Source organism: Polistes canadensis, unplaced genomic scaffold (assembly GCF_001313835.1).
Source record: "Polistes canadensis isolate GaletaPanama2010 unplaced genomic scaffold, ASM131383v1 scaffold_179, whole genome shotgun sequence".
NCBI classification, from domain to species: domain Eukaryota; kingdom Metazoa; phylum Arthropoda; class Insecta; order Hymenoptera; family Vespidae; genus Polistes; species Polistes canadensis.
The window spans coordinates 134,964-146,890 of record NW_014569726.1 but is presented as its reverse complement, the minus strand read 5'-3'; the positions used below and the strand labels follow the sequence as shown (position 1 = coordinate 146,890).

The window sequence follows — 11,927 nt, the reverse complement described above, 5'->3', positions numbered from 1 at the left end:
TTCATTCCTATATATTACAATATATTTTCGATTAGGTATTCGACAAAAAAAAACAAATTCTGTTTTTAATAAAAATTTATTTAATGTTTTGTGATATATTAAATATGTAATGCATGAATTGAAATGAATTGATACATTTTTAAGCAACATCTTAAGACATTTATGTGGCATAAATAAAATGATATCGATTATTGTTAATAATAATAAGTATTTATATAATAAGTATTTAGTATATATATATAATCAGGTTTTTATTGCACAACTTACAAAGTTTTTTACAATGTCTTATCATTATTTCACTTAAATAAGTATTTAGTATTATTATATAGTAGTTTATATAATAAATATAAGTTATTATTATAAAATTTGTTATTAGATTTTCTCTTTGTTTTGTATTTTTTTTTTCTTTTTTCTTTTTTTGTTAATAATTTTACTCGACTCAATTCCCACCGTCACTGTTTGAAAATTAATTTAAATAAAAGGTTGCCTTTAATGTACACCAAAAGCGTTGTTATAATTGTAAATTTGATTTAAGGGTGTCATCTTGGACACCCCCCTTCCTTTCACCTACCACCCTCCTATCCCTTTAACTAACCATTCTAAACGTTATGCCGCAAGGTAAATTGTCTTCAACGTTGACATTTTGACAGTAGAAACGTTTCTGTGTTTCAGAGGGACAGTTATACGCTGCGACAGTTGCGGATTTCACTGGAGGTGCACCCCTTATCCTAAGGGACAAGATACGAACGGAACGATCAGATTTGAATCAATTAAATGGTAATTATTATTATTATTATTATTATTATTATTTTCTTTTTTTTGTTCATTATAATATTATTATCCTTCTCATTTACCAATTATGATAGCATATTTTTTGTTATTTTTTTCATTACTAATTTACAATAGGATTTTTAATTTCATTTTTTGTTAACAATAATAATAATACACACACACACGTATCGGAACATTTAAATCTCGACCCATTTCATAATTATTTTGCAAATGCAATGAACTAACGCGTGCTAAAATTAAAAGAAAAAAAAACAAAAGAAAAAAGATTAAAAAAACACAAGGGGACGCAAAAAAGAAGAAAAAGATAGGAAAAAGAAAAATTCGCAAATGCGACAAAATGTCAATACGAATACAAAGAATATCTGAGTAAATACTAGCTTACGCGAATTCGATATCCGTAAATCGAGTGTGAAAAAATCAATGCATTTGATATAACGTAACGTCAATCAAATGCAATTCGGTGAAAAGGAGGTGGTCCCAACCTAAACGTATCGTTCGTTTTATATCAAGAAATTTTTGGGGAGAGAAAAAAAAAGAAAAACAAAAAAGGAAAAAGAAAAAGAAAACAAAAAAAAATTGCAACAACAACATCGGGAGAATAATATTCAACACAAATATTACTATATTCTATAAAACTCTATAGAGAATACTACTACTACTACTACTACACACACATATATATATATAATAGTTAATATACGACGTAGTGTATAACCCATCACACGTTTTACGACAAAGCTATGTTACATTTAATTATCATGTTAATTAAATACTACCCTTTGTAGTTCAAAAGCTGTTCCTAATAAGTACGAATAAATGTAAAAGAGAACAAGAGAGAAAGAGAGAGAGAATACAATACAATACAAAATGCACTGACCAATGAGAGGAGAGAGAAGAATGGAGAGAGATGATTAAACGAATTGAAATTAAAATTTAATTATCGACATATAGTATTATTCATCGTAAAATCTCTCTCTCTCTCTCTCTCTCTCTCTGTTCTCTTTTCTCTCTCTTCTCGAATCATTCAAAAAATGATGACCCCCACCATTCCCCACCCCCCACCCCCAACTCACGTATTTTCCCCGAAAGAATATTATTCCGTTCGTCGTTAATTTTCCGCTTAACGTACTTTGAATGAACGAATGAATGATCGAACGAATAAGCGAATAAACGAACTAACAAACGAACGAATAGAACTTACAATTAGTATTTAGGCACCTACCCCCCTCCCCCAACTACCCTTTTTCCACTCCCCCACCTTTCAAATATCAATTCCAACACCCCGTTATCGACATGTTGGTATTTGATCCTTATCAGCGAACACGAATGCGACAGTCAATTTATTTGGAAATTTCGATTTATTTCGACCTACCCCATCCCATCCCCCATGCCATCCCTACCTCTTCCCAACCCCTCCCACTCTTCCCTTCGCTTTTCGCCAACCCTTATTTCGATCGCACGAGAGCTCATCTTTTATCCGATTTTAGTAACGAAATTTTACCGAATGTCGAACCAACGTGTTCTCTTCCTCCCTTTACCCTTCCCCTTCCTTTTCCTCTTCCTCTTCTAGCCAATCTACCCTTGTCCCCCCTGTCCCCCTATTCCCCTCTTGATCGGTGTCACGCTTATAAATCATTCTCAACGATCGCGATATCGTATCACTACTGTATTGCGTATAACCATAAACTTTGCCCTATAGATTTCTATTTCACATCGAGTTTGGCTATTATAAATACGTTGGTGATAACCATGGTTTCTACAATTTCCTAGTATAAACCAATAAACGTGTATACATTCGTGTAAGTGTACGCGTGTATTACGTGTATTACGTGTGTAAGAAATAATATGTGTGTATGTTTGAGAGAAAAAGAAAGAAAGTAAGGGGGAATAAAAAAAGGTGAGGGGGGGTAGGTAGGTAGGTTGAGAGTTTTCCTATGATTTACCTCGTTTTCCACGAATCATTAAGGTAGACTCGTTAAAAAAGTGTAATTAAAGCGTTTAAACGTAAAATTATTTCTAAATTAAAACGAAACACGTGTGTAAGGAAATAAAAAGAGAGAGAGAGAGAGAAAGAGAGTGAGTGTGTGTATGTGTATGTGTTTTACGTGTTGGATTCAGAAGTAACGAGAATGCAATATGAGTTCATCTCTGAATAGAATAAATAATTTGAGAAGTTTGCATTACGTTTCTCAAATGTGTACAATAATAATATCTTGGTTAATTCGTATAAGTAACTAATTACAGAATATTTTTCAAAAAAGTTTCAAATAAAATCTATATATATATATATATATATAATTTGTAGTTGTTTAATTTGTAATTTAATTGTAAAGTTTAAATGCATCGTTTTTCTATTGTGGATTAATTAAAATAACAAAAGAACGTAGAAAAGTGATGGAGGATAATACTTTGTTCTTTTTTTTTCTTTGGAAAACAAAGTGTTCGAGGAAATTAGGAAAGGGTGTTTCGCAGGAATATATGTTTAAGTTTTAACAATATTAATATTAAATATAATTATATAATGTAAATATTAAATATATTAAAAACGATAATCGTGTATGTAAATAATAATAATGATAATCTCTAATGGAAAACGAGAATGTGAATGACACTGATTGATAAACTTAAACAAAGGATATTAATAATAAAAAATAATAAATAAATTTAATTTGTATTTTGTTCACAGGACCAAATTTTGTCAGCTCGTTCGCCTATGAGGATTACGTGTTCTTTTTCTATCGGGAAACTGCTGTCGAGTATATGAACTGTGGCAAGGTAAGACACGTTATCTCTTTCTGTTCTTTTGAAATAAAATTATAAAAAAAAAAAAAAGAACAAGAAAAAGAAAAACAATATAAAAATCCAAAAGAAAAGAAAAGAAAATAGAAATAAAAAGTATAAGAAAAAGAATAATATAAGAATAGAAATAGAGAGCGAGAGAGAGAGAGAGAGAGAAATGTAGAATATATTGTTTGTAAAAAATAATTACTTTATTTTCTTCTTCTTCTTCTTCTTTGTTTTGTTTTATTTTTCAGGCAGTCTATTCGCGGGTCGGTAGAGTTTGCCATCATGACAAAGGCGGTCCTCATGCTTTCAGCGACAGATGGACAAGCTTCCTAAAAGCTAGACTTAATTGTTCGGTACCTGGAGAGTATCCGTTCTATTTCAACGAAATACGTAAGTATCGATTATTACTTTTTAATACAAATTTCTTTTCTTTACAATTATTTATTTTCATCAAATTCTTCGATTGATTTTATTCCACAAATCGTCAGATAATTTTATCTATTTATTTAATATTATTTTATTGACCCTAAAGCCTAAACTAAATTATATAATTATTATTAAACTTATCATTATAATAATAATAACGCAAACAAAGTAGATAAAAGTAATAAAGAAAAATAGTATATAAAAGTATACCGATATTTGATAAATAAAATGAACAAATGTAAGAAAAGTATTATCATCAATTAATATATGTTCATACAATACGACAAATGTTTTAGTATATACATACAATACGACAAATGTTTTAATATATACATACAAAATTACTGAATATAAATGAAACTTGTTTTATGTAATACTTTAACACCATGCATACTAAAATAGATAAATGGATAGATTATTCATCGTCACGTTCACAAGCAGTCGTCGTGGTTTAGCTCATCCTAATTCTCTCTCCCATTTCCTAAACTGAGCAAAGTAGAGTAGAATAGACAGAGGGAGAGAGAGAGAGAACATGTAGTGTACTATATAAACTCGTTTCCTGTCACTCGATAAGTCGTCCCAACTGCCTACGGGAGGAACGAAATGAAGCCTGGGGAGCCTGTAGGAAAGTACAAATGGTACAATGGCCGCAAACTCACCAGGAGGGAGGATGGTATAGGTGGAGGAGGAAGAAGAGGAAAGGTGGAACCAAACGTTGGTGAACGAACTAGAGTAGGCTGCTGATGGTGGTTGTCCAAAGTAAAAGAGAAAAGATGAGACTAGTAGTAGTAGTAGCAGTGGGGTGAGTTGGGATAGGGGATGGGATGGGATGGGATGAGATGAGTTTAAGGGGTAGGGATATATATGTTGTTCTCTTTCTATCCTTCTATCGGTCTTTCAAGAGCCAGAGAGAGAATATTGTCGCCGCACATCGAACAGAAATCCCTATCCAACCAGGAACCTTGGCTTCTGGCCAGGCAGAAAGATCCGTTTGGTGGATCTTTGCCAAATCGTAGGGGTCCGGACTATCCCACCGATTGCTCGGACAAGCTAGACCCCCCCTCAACCTCCAACTCCCAACCCCCAACCCCCAATTCTCTCTCTCTCTTTCTCTTTTAAACTTCAAACCTTCTTTTACCATTTCTTTTTCTTTTCTTTTTTTTTAGATCTACGCCTGTCTTCTTACTTCCTTTGTTCGTTCATTCTTTCTCCTTCACTTCACTTCACTTTCTTTCTTTCTTTCGTTTACTCGTCCGTTCATTCGTTCAGATGTTCCCCTTCTTTTTCTTTTTCTTTTCTTGTTCTTCGTCATCGTAGCTTCTGGTGGTAGATGGGTGGGTGGTATGGCTTTTCCTTCTCGATCTGTTCTGTCTTGGCCAGATGACTTCAGGGAACAAACCTTGGAACGAGGAACAGAACGCAGAATGGAAGAAAGGAAAATGAATAAAGAAGTTTATTATAGTCTCTCTCTCTTTCTCCTTCCCATGGATGAAATTTTCCGACATGGAATCGGACCCCCGTTGCACCTGAAAGAAACCGAATTACTCGACCAACCAACCACCCACCCACCTACCCCCTGGTTCTGAGAAATTCTTCGATTCTGTGTATCGCGATTACCTTCGACCAATAACTGAACGTCATTCTTACATAGGCACCATACACGAATGGGAATTAGAATGGCGTATTTTTCTATATATATATATATCGTTAAATTGAATCTGTTTTTCTTCATTTTTATTTGTATACTATTGTTATTCTTATTATTCTGTTATTCTCCCAGGTGTATTCAAGAACTTTCTTAGAAAAGTATTGTTTGATATATCGGATCTTTATCGGTAAAGGGAAAAATGTAATCCTTTCGATAAGGAAATAGTGATTTCGTTTTTCGATAACAGAAATATATTTCCTTGCTAAAGGAAATAACGTGAATTTGTATTATAGAATACAACTATATTTGTACCTATTGGTTGTAAGGACAAATAAGGTTTGTTTTATACATTTTTGATATATATATAAAATATAAATAAATATATTTATTATTATATAATATATATAATATATTTATAATAGATAAAAGAAAGGTTGCTTATTGAAAGATTGAAATATTTAATATCTAATAAAAAATATTATTAAATAATATTATAAATTATTTTATCTTTCTTTAATATACAACCACAAATTAAATCGTTCTGCAATCATAGATAATATCATTGATAAATTAAAAACATGATCTATATATATATAATATTTCCCAATTAGTTTATTAAAACAAAATGTATAACAACGATATTTGAGTATTGTATGGAACATATCAAACTTGATTGGTCTATGCTTGACTAAATTATACTATACTCTCTCTCTCTCTCTCTCTATCCGAAGTAATAAAGTTTGTCATGAACAATAATACAAGAGTAAACGTTAAACTCTCTCTCTCTTTCTCTCTCTCTCAACGACCAAGTATTATATATACTAGCACTACATACAAACACATACTATATACAGTTTGTGTAGTAGAAGTATTGAGAGAGAACCGATCCACAAACTCTTGCAACATACGATGGAGACCAAGTTTCTGGTCTAACTAACAAACGTGAACCTGACAAACCATGTTTGTACTAGTCAATCATACGTTTTACCAACCTCGATGACTAACGTTAGAAAATTCATGAGATACTACATCGGAATACATCGAAAAATGGTGATTTACAAAGTTTCAACCCAGTTTCTATCCCTATCCAACCCTCAACCCCATGAAATTCTACTACTCCTACTATTACTACTACTACTCTTTAGAACAAACGAAAGAACCTAACGTTTCAAAGTTTTCCAATGAGAAAATATATAAAACACTAGTAAAGTTAGTAAATAGAAAGAAGGGAAATAAAAATTTGAGAGGAAAAAAAAAAGGGATAAAGGAAATGAGTAAAGGGGAATGATTGAGAAAGGATAATAAAGAATGAAAATGATTGAATGAGAATGAGTGAGATAGAAGATATAATAGTATCTTCAAGATATATTATTCAACTATATAGAAAAGAGAAACGCGAAAAGAAGACGCAGCCCAGCCAGCGTTTATTCGACTACGTATATATATTCCTTTTTCGTATTTTTCTTTTCTCTGCATATTATTATTATTATTATTATTCTACTTCTTTCTCCCCTTCAATCTTTTCCTTTCGTATTTTTTTTTGTTTCCTTTATCGTTCCACCTTTCCTTTTTTTTTTTGTTTTCCTTATATAATATAACTACTTCCACCGTTTTTCGATACAAGAATATCAAATTGTTTGAATTGTTTGAATAAAGGGTCTCCCGTCCATATTAAACGAACCTTTTTCTCTTTATTCTTTGATTTAAGGGAGAATAGAAGAGAGTCAGCGTGTAATTCGAAGATCAGGATTTAACAGTGGGAGGGTGGGAGAAAGAGGGGAGGATGTGCTTGTTTATATTCCTTTTTGTATTTCTTATATACGTCGAATTAACGAAATTTGAGATCATCTTCCTGTTTAAATAAAGAAAATAATAAAGGTACGCGTGTGTGTGTGTGTGTTAAAGTTAATCCAAGTTACAGAACGAACTATCCGATTTCAGTTAATTATTTGCATTTTTGTTGAGGGTTAATGTTTCTTCTTCCTTTTTTTTTTTCTTTGGGAACACAGTATAAAGATGGATTATTATATAAGAGGATTTGAAAATGAAAATGTAATTCGAAATAAAGTGTGAAAGAGATGGATTCAAGATTTGAAAAAACGAATTAAGAAACAAACAGCCAACGTTTGTTAAATTCATTTATTTGTGTCACTATTGCAAAATATTTTATGGTAATATTATATAAAAAAAAAAAGAAAAAAAGAGAGATAGGAAATTTTTGGAAAGTTCGAAAAACATTTTCGAGAGGGGAAATGACAAACAAGAATAATAGAAATAATTCTCGTATAAATAAAACAAATCACTTGGGCAAAATTGTTTTAATGAAAAATCGGTTTTATCGAATTAATGGGGATGAGGTGGGGATGGGGGGGGGAGCAGGGGAATATTTACATATACATATTTATATATCAAAATGCAGACAAATATTTTTATCGAGATCAACGAGAAATACATCGTCGACGAGATTCGTAACAACAAAAACTGTGTGAATTAAAAATAATATAATAAAATAGAAAAGTGTACTCCACCCCTCCCCCCTCTATTTCGTCCCCCCGTATTTTTTTTCTTTTTCTACTCGCTCTTCGTAATAAAATCATATTTATCTTAATAATTAAAACGTAGAACAGACATTCTCGATGCGCACGCGCGTGCGCGCGCGGTATAAAATATAACGAAAAAGAAAAATATAGTAGAGAATTATTTAAAAAATAAAAAAAAAAACCAAATACCAAGGAAGTGAAAAAGAAGAGGAAGAAGAAAAAAAAAAAGAACAAGATCGGAAGAAACCGTAGTTGAATTTTCATCAGAGTTGTCAGAATCGTACGTCGAGGTAAAAGTCTACCGACAACTATTACTACTACTACTACTACTACTACTACTACTATAAAATCTTCTCTCTCCTCGAGAGATGAATTTGACAAAGTTTTGTGCCGGGGTTTCCACTTTGTTTCCTCGAGAAAAGGACGACGACGGAATCGAGTGAAAGAGGGGTGGGGTGGATAGAAGAGGGCTGGGGGAAGGGTTAGGGTGCAAAAAGGCTGACTGGTTGGCTGGTTGGCTAGCTAGCTAGCTAGACGGGTTGCTTTCTCATGCACGAAGATTCGAAGAGTGTTTCCCGTTAGACAGACGAGTGGAATTTCACTCGTAAACTTTTTTAACATCTATATGGGGTATGTTTAAAATACATCTTAAAAGGTACACGTTTCTATCTATACATATATATATATATATATATATATATGTTATATATGTTAAGTTCCTACCCTATTCCTTTCAATGTGGTATAGCATACTCTCATAAGTCAAAATGTGACAAAATGATAAAAAGAAAAAGAGAGAAATAAAAAGAGAGAGAGAGAGAGAGAGAGAGAACCTATGTGCATACTCTTATAAATAAAATAAAGAAGGAAACTGATATAAAGAGAGAGGGATATAACTTATGTGCATATTCTCATAAGTGAAAGAGAGATAGAAAAATAAAAAGAGAAAGAAAAAGATTAAAAGAGAAAGGGAGAAATGTTAGGGAGACTTTAAAGGTTCGTTCGACTTTTAAACTTGTCGCAATGTTGGAAACTTTTCTTTTTTCTTTTTTTTTCTTTTTCTTTCTCACTTATATTCTCCCTCTCTTTCTATCTCATTCTCTTTTTTATTTCTTTCTTACTTTTTACAGTAGAGTCGAGTAGAGAGAGTCTGGGAAAACGTAGCAAGCGAGTGTGACATTTTCTTCTCTTTTTCGTCGTCATCAACCCTTCCTTTCCCCCATACTCCCCCCCCTCCCTCCTCCCACCCCTGTTCTTTTCCTCTTCACGCCCTTTCCCGTTACCTTCGTCTACTATCTCGTTTCGTAACTTCCTTCCTTCCTACCTTCTTTTCTTCTTCTTCTTCTACTTTTTCTTCTTTTTCTTCTTTTTCTTTTTTTATTTTTCTCACCGCCAAGAAACATTTTCGCGATCGTGCACAGTTCATGGCTAAGTCGTTAGAGCTTCAAGGATAAGCAAAGGGTTTTAAGGAAAAGGTAGAGAATATCTTGCTTGCGTTATTGATGTTTCACAACAGCAGCACGTAATAATATGCAAAAGAGAGTTAGAGAGAGAGAGAGAGAGAGAGGAAGGTTCTTAGGGTATGACACATCATTTATTGAAGATTAACATACGTTTACTGTCATGGGATTTGATATAAGTTTTATCATAGGATTTATATGAAATTATATTGTATTGTATATTTAGTATTTCTCTCGTCCAAAATTACAATTTTTAATGATAAAATTTTAGAGGGAACTTGGACATGAAAAGAAGTAGAACTTAGTTTGATTGAGTTGAACGTTTCGTCCCTTTATTGGGACTTCTTCAGCAACTTAATCTTTAAAGTTCAGCGTATTTTTTCTTTAATTCGACATACATTTTTCTTTTTCTTAATATTCCAAACACAACACATTTAAACTTCGTTAATTATTCGATCGTTATTATTTAAAGTCCTCAACAAAACAAAAAATCCTAAAGATTAAGTTGCTGAAGAAGTCCCAATAAAGGGACGAAACGTCCAACTCAATCAAACTAAGTTCTACTTGTTTTCATGTCCAAGTTCCCTGTAAAATTTTATCATTAAAAATTGTATTGTATATTTTCATTAAGTAAATATATAATCAAATGTGTAAATCTATTTGATTTTTAATATACACATATAATTGTAGAAAATATTATTGTTATTGTTATTATATTTAAAAATAATAATCTGATAGAAAAAATCTTATAATTATTAAATAATAATAAATGATTTTGTTTTTTTTTTGTATGCGTTCAGAATCAACGAGCGAAGTAACCGAAGGATTATATGCTGGTAATCGTACACGATTGGTATATGGTGTATTTACAACTCCTGTAAATTCCATTGGTGGGTCAGCGATATGCGCATTTTCCATGAGCAGTGTTCTCGAAGTCTTCCAGGGTGCGTTTAAGGAACAAGAAACGATAAACAGCAACTGGCTAAGAGTACCAACAGAAAGGGTGCCTAAACCAAGACCTGGTACTTGCGTTAACGATTCTAGAACACTCAAAGATACAATTGTGAATTTTGTTAAGGCTCATCCACTAATGGATGATGCTGTTCAATCCTATTTCGCAATGCCTGTGATAACCAAAGTCAGTTTCAAGTAAGTCCTTCCTATTATTATTATTATTATTATTATTATTATTATTATTATAACAATTTCTATTACTCAGGATGATTTTAGTAAAAGGGATTAACGGATTATATATAACACCCTATGATAATATAAAGATATTAATATTCTTGATATTTATATACTTGACCGTTTGAAATTCATTTAACTTATTAAGTAATTAAGGTTAATTTTTTTTCTTTTCAAATGTGTCCTATTCGTTCAATATTTTTCGTCTCGACGTAGACTTAATTATTTATTTACAGTAAAATATGATTTATTAATCATAACGTTTTAACAGTAATAACAGGATATATTTTGGAATTTTATCTTTTTGATAAAAAAAATTGCATTATTTTGTTCTATAGTATCTTTATTTAATTAATTAAAAAAAATAGATTCGATATATAACTATTAATCGCGTTTTATAGAAATAATAAAAAAAAACAAATCAAATGTGATAAGAAAAATTGGATTTAATATAAAATATGATATTAATAGTTAAAATATAATAGAATATTATTTTTTTCATAATCGTTGTATATTATTTTCCGTGTTGAAAGAAATAATCATTGATCGTGTGTCAATTAGTTACAGATTTACAAAAGTTGCTGTTGATTCACAAGTAAAAGCGTTAGATGGCAAGGCCTATGATATACTTTACGTTGGAACAGGTAATTGTCATCATCAGTATCTTTAAAATAATAACATTTCTCGTAACTGGAAAGCACGAAAGATCGTATTTCGCTTTCCTCGAAAATTATATATGGAAATATTCTGATATATTCCACAGACGACGGTCGCGTGCTGAAGGCATTGAACACCCGTTCCCCGGATTCTGTTACCGACGTTAATCAGGTCATTGTTAGCGACGTCCAAGTGCTGAAATACGGTAAGCTTAGAAGAAAACCACCCACCCACCCATCAAGTCCCTATTATTTATTTTACTATTCGTTTTCTATCCACTAAAATATGTACACGCAAGTTAAAAGATATTACTTTTCATTTTGATTATTATATTATATATCACGTTTGCTATTAATTATATACATACATTTTATATTAATTAAGATAAAATCATATTAATCACATATATATATATATTTTAATTATAAAA

The 11,927-nt window shown here is 31.6% G+C and overlaps 1 protein-coding gene across 2 annotated transcripts in view; it reads left to right on the top strand.

The window, feature by feature from the left end:
* The first annotated feature begins 398 nt into the window (after positions 1 to 398).
* The window catches only part of LOC106789343 (semaphorin-1A-like), a 17,695-nt gene continuing 6,166 nt past the window's right edge, over positions 399 to 11,927 (top strand). Inside the window, exons 1-6 of one of the 2 annotated variants that reach the window (XM_014753479.1) lie at positions 399 to 777; positions 3,479 to 3,567; positions 3,828 to 3,969; positions 10,453 to 10,801; positions 11,402 to 11,484; positions 11,604 to 11,702. In XM_014753479.1, coding sequence (XP_014608965.1) covers positions 3,553 to 3,567; positions 3,828 to 3,969; positions 10,453 to 10,801; positions 11,402 to 11,484; positions 11,604 to 11,702 — 688 coding nt within the window. In that variant the 5' untranslated portion in view covers positions 399 to 777; positions 3,479 to 3,552. The remainder of the gene's footprint in view (positions 778 to 3,478; positions 3,568 to 3,827; positions 3,970 to 10,452; positions 10,802 to 11,401; positions 11,485 to 11,603; positions 11,703 to 11,927) is intronic. The other variant, XM_014753478.1, reaches the window with a different exon arrangement.